This window comes from Loxodonta africana, chromosome 7 (genome assembly GCF_030014295.1).
Source record: "Loxodonta africana isolate mLoxAfr1 chromosome 7, mLoxAfr1.hap2, whole genome shotgun sequence".
Lineage (NCBI taxonomy): Eukaryota > Metazoa > Chordata > Mammalia > Proboscidea > Elephantidae > Loxodonta > Loxodonta africana.
The window spans coordinates 112114325-112126763 of record NC_087348.1 but is presented as its reverse complement, the minus strand read 5'-3'; the positions used below and the strand labels follow the sequence as shown (position 1 = coordinate 112126763).

The following is a 12439-nucleotide window of genomic DNA, read 5'->3' as shown; positions in this document are numbered from 1 at the left end:
TTGTGGCATGAAGTGTCCATGGGGAGAGTTGTAGGGTAAAGGCCCTGTCTTTATTAGGCCGATTAAGTCATAAATCACTGAAACTCTATTCTGCCTCTGTTGCTATTTCAAAATCATATGGGAAAGATGTTATAGTTGTGATTTCAAGGATGGTGTTCCTTGTATTCTCTCTGAGCTTAAAAGTTTTTGAATCTGTAAGTACAAAAATCATGTCAGCTTGTACTTTTTTTTATGGTTTAATAAATCTCTATCATTTCTTAGACTTTATTATCCCTCATTCGCTAATGGGGAAAATGAGGATTGGAAAAGTTAAGGGATGTGTCCAAAGTCACTATGGTAAGGCCAAACTCAAACCCGGGTTTTACAGAACCAATTCTGTATACATTCTGTTTTAGCATGTCCATGGGTATTTACATGATATAAATGTGAATTTATACATAATACATAAAAATGTGAACTATAAATATACATAACATATACATGAGCAAATATTACATGCCTTGCTATCCAGAAATCCCAATTTACAGAATAGATAACCGACTTGACCACTTTCATTCCAGAAACATTAATCAGAGGGTTACTTTCAATAGAAAGCTCCATGCTGCCTTTAATATTGGAATCCATTTTTAAAAACTGACTTACTCATAAGTTGTCAAGCACAGCTCTATTACTTACATACAGTGAAATTTTATCATTATTAACTTTTTAATATTAAGTCTCATATTTTAAGAGTTGGCTTGCTGCCTTATTTTATCTATGTGCAACTTCATTTGTTCTAGCAATTTCCTAATCTAAATATCCAAGGAAAATCTGGGCCATGCCCTTTCTCATCTGCTAAGAGGGAGATGACACTAAAGGAGATGTGAGAAAACCCTTGATGAAGGATGTGTCCCTTGGGAATCCCTTAATCTAAGGAATAGAGCAGCTTTGACAAAAGTGATTCAATTCTCCCTAAATCTTCAAGGTAAAATCTGCTTTTTAAGGAAGCAGTCTAGTTAGGGACTCCCAAACACATGGTTTTTGAGACCAAGGCAGAACCGAATCCTCCAGGCTGCTGAGGGCAAGGCTAACCTCAGGAATGGAGTTCCCAGATCTCCCAGACTTAGGGCCTTCTTACATTCTGTACTTAACACTAGGGAATCAGTACAGAAAAAGTATGTTTATTTGTCAGCAGATATTGTAGCTTTGAGGTGTAAGGATGCTGTGAGAGTTGGGAGAACAAGAGCAAAGGAAAGATGAAGGAAAGGTTTTCATGCAGACACAGAAATCCCTGAAGCTCTGATCTATGTATGTAACATTTGCGAAGCAAAACTCGCCGTGTTGTTTACGGCTGATTTGAAGCCTGTGTCATACTATGGGAAACGCTGCTATCCAAAGGGTTGGCAGTTCAAATCCGCCAGGCACTCCTTGGAAACTCTATGGGGCAGTTCTACTCTGTCCTATAGGGTCGCTATGAGTCGATATCAACTCGACGGCACTGGGTTTGGTGTTTTAGGTTCGGTCATACTATGTTTTATGATTCCAAATGAACAAATTAGAGAAAAGTTTCCAGCAGAAAACTGAACAGGTGTTTTGAGCTACAAAACATTTATTTAGTTATTTGGTGAAGGGCAGCTATTTGATGGTGGAATCACTCTGTTGTCCAGGGTCATGGACTAGAGCATGCTTTAGGGGTTTCTAAAAGAAAATTCAGAATGCCTTCCCCCCTGCCCCCAAAAAAATCCACTTGTAAAAATGTCCTTGACACTGAGGGTACTGCCTAATTCAGAGAATTGCTCCTGTCACCACTGTCCGAGGAGCCCTCAAAAGTGTCAAGAGGGGCCCGGTTGGTGGAGGCTGGGGAAGTGTTGGGCCCTAACATAGCCCAATTGACAGTGTGATAGTTTTCTGATGATAATGGCAATGACACACAAGTTTGTACCTTTGGAAACCATTCGTTCCCACTTCTTGAGAAGGTCATGGCCTGGAGACAGAAAGTGATATGGATGCTTTTGACGACAAAATCTCTTGATACCTTTTATGAACCTACTTAGACCAGCCTTGCCAAGAGGACCCTCCAAACTCATCCTGAGCCTCTAACTTCTTCCCAGTTGCTTGGGAGAGACTAACTGCACATTTGTCTGAAATAAAATCAATGAAAACGGGACTTGTACCATGTGTACATTTAAAGTCTTATATGCTCTCTTATTAAGTAAAAATGAGTGGGTGTGCATTGGTCATCTGGATTTACAACTCCGAATCATGATATCCTCAGGCTCCTAGCACGTAGGGTGAGCTTGAGAAATATTTGTGGAATAAATGCTGTTGAATGGTTTCTCACCTGGCCCTAATGAAATTCTAAAATAACAATTTCATTGATAATTTTTTTTTTTCTTAACATGAAGCTGTTGTGTGTCTTGGAGGTACAGCATACCTGCCATATAGATCCTGTTGAATATGATCTACTATTCATTCATTCTGAAAATATTTAAGGAGTATCTATATATAAAACGTTCTGAGCACACTGAATTACCATTTAATTCAACTGTTTAAAAGCCTAGAAGAAATTTATGGCAATGAATATAGTCCCACAATTTATTTGTATTTTACCCAAATACGTCTTGTGTTTTAAAAGTGGTGCTAAAATGTAGTGGCTGGATATATCACAACATGGCTTATTAAAAAAAATTTTCATAGTGGTTTTGTACTAAATATTTAGCAATACTGCAGGTGGGTTATTTTGCATTAGTCTTTGGAATAAGATTTTAGATCGTGTGATTCTCATAGGATTTCAACCATGTGTCTGTGTTGTTGTCTTGAAAATATCCTGAAGCAGTTATAGTTTTAGTAGAATTTATTGTCCCAACTGGGGTAAGTTTGAGAGTGAATGGGGTATTATTATTACGCCAGTACAACAGTTATACATGGGACTCTCTCAGGCAAACAGAGTCGTATGGCCATCCTAATTACAGGGGAAAGGACACTGGATGGAGGACAAGGAGTTGTTACACAATGGCTGCCTCATCATGTGTAAATCACTTCCCCGTCTGGGCTTCAGTTTATTCGAATGAAAAATAAAAGGGTTGTACTAAAGTGAACCTTATTTCCTTCAAAGTCTATGTTCTATGATTACAAACAGACTCAGAAGAAAGATTTTCATCAGAGTTTTGGAACAGCTTCCAACTAAAAGGCAGCTGACTAGACAAGCACATGAAATACTCGTCCTCCCTTTCTTTCATTTTTTTGAACTAAATAGATAGTTGTCGTCAAGTCAACTTTGACTCATGGTGACCTTATGTACAACAGAATGAAACATTGCCTGGTCTTGAGTCATTCTCATGATCACCAGCATATTCCCGTCCATCTTTGTGGTTATTGTTCCAATCCAGCTTGCTGAGAGACTCCGTCCTGTTCCCTAGCCCTCAAACATGATGTCCTCCTCCAGCGATTGATCCCTCCTGATGACTTGTCCAAAGCAAGTGAGTCAGACAATGTTCTGTTGTGATTCATAAGGTTTTCACTGACTAATTTTTGCAAGTAGATTGCCAGGTCTTTCTTCCTAGTCTGTCTTAGTCTGGAAGCTCTACTGAAACCTGTTCACAATGGGTGATCCTGCTGGTATTTGAAATACCAGTGGGAAAGCTTCCAGTTTCACAGCAACACACAAGACACCACAATACCACAAACTGACAGGCAGCTGGTGGAACTTATATCAGATTTTATATAAATCAGCACTTGCTTAGTTCAGGGTTCATGAAAAGTTCATCTTTACTACCTGAAGAATTGTGTTGAGAAGGGTTCTGAGGTCACACATGGGCTCAGCAGGAAAAAGGACTTTGGGTCATAGGACGGGGAGGGAGAAGCGAGGAGGAGGAAGGAGTGACGGCAGATGCCCGTGTGCCTGCTCTCTGCCACAACTGGCCAAGCATCTGGTGCTAAAAAATAAACCAAAAAATCTTCTCCCATTTAGGGAAAATCTGCCCTGTAGTGATATCTAACTTTTGTTAGTCTCGTTTAAGAAGATAATGTGAAAAGCCAAGAGATTTTCCTCTCCTCCTTGATCTCAATGTCTTTCCTTATGAACTCTAGTAGCAGAGAATTAGCAGAGGTCCTCGACCTTTGACTGCACGTTAGAATCACACAGAATCTCTGGGGGTGGGACCCAGGCATCGGTGTTTTTAATTGCCTCGTTCCCAGGGATTCTCCTGGACAGCCAGGATAAAGACCCACTGGCACAGAGTCTAGAACGGGAAATGGAGCCAGGATACCTAGATCCCAATCCTTGCTCTTCATTAATCGGATGTGTGACCTTGGATATATTATTTAGCTCATCTGAGTCTAAAATGAATTTGGACTCTCAGGTATTCTCTAGCTCTAACTTTCTAGGAGAAGCCCTGGTGGCACAGAGGTTAAAGCGCTTGACTGTCTTTCCCTTGGCAGTTTGGAACCCACCAGCAGCTCCATGGGAGAAAGATGTCGCAGTCTGCTTCTGTAAAGATTAAAAAAAAAAACGCCTAAGAAACCCTATGGAGCAGTTCTACTCTCTCCTGTGGGGTCACTAAGAGGCAGAACTGAGTCAACGGTAATGCTTTTTTTGGTTTTGTTTTTTAACTTTCTATTCATGACTGAAAAACGAGGAGGTAAAGAATATCACGGTGCATTAACTCAGATGATACAGAAATCCTCCTTTGCGTAAATCCATGAAAAGCTGGCTGGTTGTCAAAGGGATAAATATACAGTAAATGATCAGAAAACAAAGATATTTTGTTCTTCCACGTACAAGCGCTCACAATTTCTTGAAAGAGGTGGCTAAGTTATACAATAGCATTGGTAGAACTTTTTCGTAGGTTGTTGTCTTAGATTATTTTTTTAAACACTAGATATTCATAGACTTAATTTACTACTTGAATACTTTTTTTTATTGTAGTGAAAATATACACAACAAAACATATATACCAATTTAACAGTTTCCCAATACATTTTTTAATTGCTTGTACCCTGGACTTTAGCAAGCCTTTCAGCGTTGCCACTATTCAGCGATTTAATAGCCTACCTGAGTGACAGCAACATTTGTCCCATCGGTGACTTCCACACTCATATTGTAGAAGGACCTCTGTTCAGCGTCCAAAGGTTTTGCAATGACAATTGTCCCGACACCCTTCTCTGCGTCAAAAGAGCTGTCAAAATTCCCCCCTGATGATTTCACAAAAACAACGTGAAATTAGCATAGCTGAGAAGTTATTACCTGCATCGAAACATATGTCTTTAAAGGGAGCTCTTATACAGAAATATTTTTTTGACAGGCATCCCTATGGCTCAATTTTGTACTTCTTAAATGGGACTGCTTTATTTCTAACTTAATTCATATTTCAAGACACAGCCTCTACAATGCATAACAAATGTCACACAAAAAGAATGTATTGCAAAGAAAAACCTTAGCAGTAATGTTAGAGTAGTGAAGCATAAACTGACTCCATCAAATATTTAGAAAGCTAAAGACCCTTCAATCCCTGGTGACTTCTGTGCTACCAATTTGTACACCCTTTTGTTTTTCCAAAGTAGATTACTTTATAAATAAATAAATAGTCCAATTAGTGTTAACTAAGATGAGTAGTCTCTCTTCAATCAATTCTAGGATTGATGGTAAACATTTGGTTTGTAGAGTTCAGATTCCCTCAATTATGTCAGAAATAAAATTTTAAATGCTTTCAAAGGTAAGAAAAAGACAAAAGTGGAATTTCATACTAAAAACTCCATCTGAAAATGGAGGCATTTATAGAAATACATATACGAATTATTTTTCTGCTAAAAAAGATAATGTGAATTATCTTTCTCCTAAAAAAGTAGGTTTATGGGAGATATACAAAATGAAATCTGGAAAGAAGTAGAGAAAAACATCAGCTTATGTAACAACAACTTATTAAACAATTTATATAAAAGTTTAGGAAATTTTACTTTTTTCCCCTGGGCCAGGTAGGATTCATAGTCTGTGGATGGCATGCTTACGATAACTATGGCATTGTTGAGATCACTGCTGGTTCTCTCCATCTCTGTGAACCAAAGTGTGGTTTACGGTTATTCCAAAGTGCAAGATTTTTGTTTTTTAAGGGATAGAGAATATAATGACATAAATACTAAAAGGATTTTAATTCGATATATGTTCACAAGCTCTATTTGTTTTAATCTAAAATTTCATGGTGTCAATTATTTTTGTTCTTGGACAGTAATTTCATTTAATTACACGTAGACCAGTGCATTCATTGAATTTCATATTTTATAAAAGAAACCCTGGCTTCTCTTACGTTTGACATTCCTTGTATTTCATTTTGCCGATCAATGAACAATACATTTCTATGATATTACAATTATAAATGGCCAGATGAGTTAAGTGAAAGGAGACTTTTACCCGAATTACTAGAATTTGATGTATAGTGAGACAAATAATATGGCTCACTTAAAAAAAAAAAACCAAAAACCTGGGCATATATATTTCAAATACTTATTGCTTGCAGCTGTCATATACGCTTAAGATTATTTAATTACTAGAGAGAACATAATTGTTCTTGACATTTAATTAAAGTTGTGGAGATATGGGGATACCAGAGAATTGCTTGGAGATTGTATGCTTTTTCAAAAATTTCATCTAAATAGAAACTCATCTTCCAGTTAATATCTTTAACTGATTTACTGAGGAGCACCAAGTATTAACTCCAAAAAAACTTTTTGAAGGATAGCATAAGGAGAAAGGAGAGGAGATCTAGGCTGAGAAAGGAAGCCAGCCCCCTTAGGTCACCATTTCTTTTTCAAAGGAAATGCTTCATGCTGATAACCCCATGAAATAAAATGTAAGGCTGGTTCTAGTGTCTCAAATAACCATCCTAACGGGCAAAGAAAAATCATTTGCGATCAAGTGGTACATTCTGAAGAAACTTTTCCATAGAAACTTCCAGAGACAGAACACAGTGTTCCTTCCTAAGATCTGTGTAGACGAAAGGACGATTCTGCAAATGCTCAGCCTGCTTCTAGTGGGTATGAAAACCCAGTTTAAAATATATTTTAAATTACCTTTAGGGTGCTTCTTAACTTACATGTTTACTTCCTTATATCCGAGGACCCTTATTTTTAGGGGTGTGCAGGGTGGGGAAAGGGTCATCCTTCAAAGTTATTTTAGAAAGTGAAAATTTGTAGGTATAATGCCAACTAGAAACCATGCCAATTATGGAACTAGACTTTGCTCCAGGTGAAACATTAATGAAAATGATGTTTACATGACATTATAGTTCAGAATATACAGGCAAAGGTTTCCAGTTTAAGTTATTATTTGAATGGGGCAATCCTACATGTTCTCCTTCAGGGCCCTATACAGAACTATATATTATTTTATGTGTTCAGTGGCATAAAATTTGCATATTTTACATATAGCATACAGACTGTGCACTTTCCTTTTGGTCATCTTTTAAAGCAAATATCACTTTTGGTTACTTTTATGGTTGCCATTCTGGACAGTTCTCTTCCTGTATTTGTGCGTGTGTACGTTTCTCCCTTATTTGTTTTACTGTTTCAAATACTCTAGACTAGAAACTTTTAAAGCGGTGGAGGGTATCTACAAATAGAAAAGCAGACCAAAAAGTACCTCAGAGAGCCTGCAAGAACCTCTCAGTCTAGTAGTCTAGTTAGCAGTCTCTGACACTCATTTCCAGAGCACTTGTTCCTAGTTAAACCAAGATTTCATAACAAGGTTCCTAAAATGAATTTCTGACAAGGGACACAGACTCTAGACCAGCAGTTCACCATCAACCCTGACGTGCCGTAATCACCTACCACTTAAGCATCCCATTTCATAAACGACTCCATCTCTCTCCCCCAGGTCTCATCTTTCAGGTTCCATTTTAGCCTAAAAGGTGATTTCATTTTCAGAGGAGACCATGTTCAATTGGTCGGGGGAGAGAATTACCAAATCCAAGGAGTCCATTTGCACTAGCAGCATTCTGTTTAAACAAGGTGTGCTTCCTCAGAGCCAGTAACAGAACATGCAAAGCCAGAGTGTGTTTGGTGCAGCAGCATTAGGCTAAACAAAAGGTGAGGAGGAGGGAGGACACTGCCGAGCTGGTCTGAGTCTCAACAAAGTGGGGGAGTGGAAGAGTCACGGCCTGAGCGTTGCTGCAGGGGTATGTGGCAGAGATGGTTAAAGCGAGGTTGTGAACAGCCCACATAACAGATAACTCACGTCTGGGACACATCTCTGACCATTTTCGGTCAAGACGGGTGTAAAAAAGTAAACAAAGAGCAGAAGAGGCACGTTGGATTTTTATTGGGTTCTAAAGTTAAACGAAGCAAGTAGGGATGTCCTAAAAAGCTCCAAAAATGGGACTTGAATGAAATTACTTTTAGCCAGAAGCTACTTCTTTAATGCTGTGGGCAGCAGGGCACTGGGCCGTGGTGTAGTCAAATTTTTCTTTAAATAAGCTTTCGAAGCATCACCATCTCTCATAAAGAGATCCAATGGTGAAAATTACATAGCTTCTCCTTTAGGGAAGCTTCCAGGTCCCTCCTCTAGCGTCTCATTCCGTTCCACTCTGTGTGTAATTTTAAAAAATATCAACCAAAATCTAGTAGTCACCAAGGGGAAAGTGTTATGTGAGAAGTTTTGAAAACACTGAGCTGCTGAATCTCAATGAATTAAGGGAGTTGTACGCAAGCTGTTCATTCAAGTTCAGCATGTATGCTGAACTTAAGAAAAATGTTAACACCAGCTATGGCTTGATCATGAATAATTTTCTGCCTTGGGGTGAAGCAAGCACGGTATGGGGCTGAAAAGGACATTTATATCAAAGGCAGGAGAGACCGGGTGGAGATCAGAAACAGTGGTAGGATGAAAAATCCCTTCCAAATTCGGTTTAAAATTAATTTTTTTAAAGCAATGCATCTATGAATTGTTGTTTAAACTTTATTATGTTCCTAAAGTCTCTCTAGATGTGCTCCCATGTGCTATGCTGTTGTTACGGAGATAAGAGAGGCATGTCTGTGACCAACTTAGAGACTGAATATAGAACAGGAGAAATAAAGTATTTAATGTCAACTGAACAATTTTGAGCAAGAGTCATTCTGATGGAGGAATAGCTGTATTAGAAATGGTACATGGATGAGCATGGCTTCTGTCGGGAAGTGCAGGAAAGAGTTTTGTGATAAAGAGATATGGCCACCCGGTTACACATGACCCAGAGATGCCCAAGCTCTGGTCAGAGAACATGGCCACTGCTAGTGCTATCAAAGAGTTTAACTGTATTCAAATCATGGTGTCGATGAAGAATATCGAATGTACGGTGGACTGCCAGGAGAACAAACAAATCAGTCTTAGAAGAACTACAACCAGAATGCTCCTCAGAAGCAAGAATGGTGAGATTTCTTGCTACTTTGGACACATCATCAGGAAAGACCAGTCATTAGAAAAGGACATCATGGTTGGTAAAGTAGAGGGTCAAGGAAAATGAGGGAAACCCTCAATAAGATGGATTGACACAATAGCCAAAATAATGATCTCTAGTATACCAATGATCGTGAAGATGGCACAGGGCTGGGCAACATTCTGTTCTGTTATGCATAAGGTTGCCATGAGTTAGAACGGGCTCGACAGCAACTAACAACAATAATAACACTTCTCTCAACCCTAAACAAAGGATGGCTCTGTTGGGGACAAAGTTCAAGAAGGACAGACATGAGCTGATGAGACACAGCAGCCAAGAGCCTAAGGATCTGCAGGAATCTATGACAAACTCAGGGCCAAAGTGTCCTTCATGTATCTATAACACAGAAAGTATTCAGGTAGAGTTGGATCTATGTGCTAGCACTCAACACCAGAGAATTATTTTCAAAGAATAGCCTTTCTTCTCTTTATGTCATTCTGCAAATAAATAAAGACGCTTTAAGTGCTTACTACCAAAACGAAAACTGTATGTATTTCTAGTCTAAATCAGGTGAAAAGCAAAAAATGGGTGGCAGCATCCGTTGTCAAACTGTGAGTAAAAAGGAATTATTTCGAGTGTGTAATAATGGTACCTTTTACAATACAAATATTTGCCATCACAAGAAAGATACAGGGACTGAATTGTGAACCAGATTGCTTGCACGCCAGAGAGTATGTAAATCAAGGAGCTGCTGACTTGCAATCATGGTCTCCTGAGAAGTGTGAAGATATGTGATAAAGCCACAAAGGATTCTGGGTTATTTTTGTTCCCTTCATTTTCCTTCCCTTTTAACACAAAGAAGGAACATGCTGTGCGTTGGGCTGTTTAAACACAGAACAGCTGAACTTTATTATGTTTCCTTTTAATTACAGCTTTCTTAACTGGGTTACAAGTAGGGCTTCTGCTTTTGGAAGCTAAGGAGAGTCTAGCTACTTAACATCGTAAGCAGTGGTCTCTTTGGAGGCACATGTAAGTGTCTGGCGGGTCCTTGGTGCAAGGGCCCAGGCTTGGGAACCTTGGGAACAAAATCTTGCTCACCACATAGGTTTTGTGAATTCAAAAGAAATGCACTTAAAGCAAGAATTTGGTGCAAAGACAAAACTTTCAGGAAGGAAAGCATGCTGAAACCCTACTTCTGTTTACTTAATGAGGATTCATTAGTCACAGCATTTGTAAGCTGTAAGTGCTAGGCCAGGATGCTGTGGTCTCTGTACCTGTGATTATCTGGATAGGCGTCTGAAGGTACTAGGCCTCAAATGGAATCAAATCTTGACTCTGCTTAGAAGATTCATAACAGCATCTACCAAGGCAAGACCTATAAGTAAATCTGAGACCTCATTTCAGTTCCATGCTGAAATTTTATGCACCGTGTCTATTCTTGGAGCCCTGGTGATGCAGTGGTTAAGAGTTCGTCTTCTAACCAACAGGTCAGCAGTTTGAATCCACCAGCTGCTTCTTGGAAACTTATGGGGCAGTTCTAGTCTGTCCTATAGGGTCACTATGAGTTAGACTCGACTATGAGTTTATTTATTTTTTTATGTCGATTCTTGGCATTCAACTACAGTCCATGAATAAGTTTCCTAAGTCTTAAGCTACTGATTATTCCCTCTCTTTCCTCTTTGTTAGTTTGGCCAAGGCAGATGGTTAGTTACAGAGCAAGGGGGGAAGAGATGAGAGTTTCAATGGCCAAAGATAAATAAGGAAGAAATCTTGAAAGCGAGAACAAAACATCTGAATATGATAAAGAAAACAATAGGTATTTAGAGAAGGGGAAGGATGTTGTCAGCAAAGTGAAAAAAAAAATGACTCTGATAGATTAGAAAGGATTTTCAATAGGGAGATTTGGTGGAAGGGGAACCATATTGATACTGAAAGCTATCAGCATCTGGGGAAAAGATTTATTTCTGCGGTGAAAGAAAGAGTTGGAATTTCAAGATGCTGTTGGCTGGATGTGGGGATGGAAAGAAAATCATGTTTTGTTTGGGCATCTGGCCCAGTAAGTTGAATTTGTAAGAGAAGCTCAGTGAGACTTTACCAGATCTACAGTGAAATCTCTGTGACGGCAAAGTCTAGACCACAGGCACAGCCCTGTAGGTCTTCATTAAGACAACTACTCAGTGCACTGAAACTGAGGGTATTCTATAGGAAGAGTGTAACATTTAGAAGAACAAAGAGGGAGAAACGTGAAAGTAGATGCCATGTTCTCGGGAATAGTTTCTGGATCTATATTTGGAGCAGCCTAAAGGGACTCCTTCCAAGGAGGTTCCTATCTGTAAAATGCCCCTCTCTTCTTGGACTAGTGATGTTCTCATTTTGTCAAAGGTGCTGTAGTTACTATGGCTGAGAATACAGTGGAAAGCCACCCTGACTCTCGATAGGTTTCAAGAGGAATCAGTCGGGTTAATCGATTGGCTGCCTGTGGCACCTCCTTTGGTCAGCACTGTTTATTCCATTTGCCCTGGGTGGGCAGCAACAGAAGCACTGGCAGGAGGAAGGAGGAGAGAACATGGGTCTTGACCATGTTAAGAATGGTGACAAGAGAAATGCAAATAAAAAAATACAATAACACTAATAATGCTGCCATGAAAAATATGCAGGTGAGGTTCCATGCAGCACTAGTAGGCATGCTTGCCTACGCACAATCACTTGGACACATGCAGCAATGCTAAAAAAAGAAAAAAGAATGCTAAAGAGTTGCAAAATGGACCTAGATAATGAGGGTCAGGAGGCTGGTAGATTGAGCATCAGAGAAATGAGAGCTTGTACAATCTTTAAAGTGGAGTACCACAGAGGGCATTCTGGGGTCGAGGCAGTAGATGAGAGACATGCCGCAGGTTAGGAGGTTACAGGCATGGTGCCAGGGAAAGAAGCAGCACTGTCAGGAGGTAGAGGTGCTTACAAACTGGAGTGCCAGGGGAGGAAGAAATAAACCAGTGGCTGATGAGAGAGGAACGATTTCTCCCACAGCCCAAGGGCCACACAACAGTTGCCTTGTT

The 12439-nt window shown here is 39.5% G+C and overlaps 1 protein-coding gene across 1 annotated transcript in view; it reads right to left on the bottom strand.

Annotated features, from left to right (window-relative positions):
- The window catches only part of FAT3 (FAT atypical cadherin 3), a 628156-nt gene that overhangs the window by 140419 nt on the left and 475298 nt on the right, over nt 1-12439 (bottom strand). The window contains exon 6 of the mRNA XM_003415583.3: nt 5033-5172. Coding sequence (XP_003415631.2) covers nt 5033-5172 — 140 coding nt within the window. The remainder of the gene's footprint in view (nt 1-5032; nt 5173-12439) is intronic.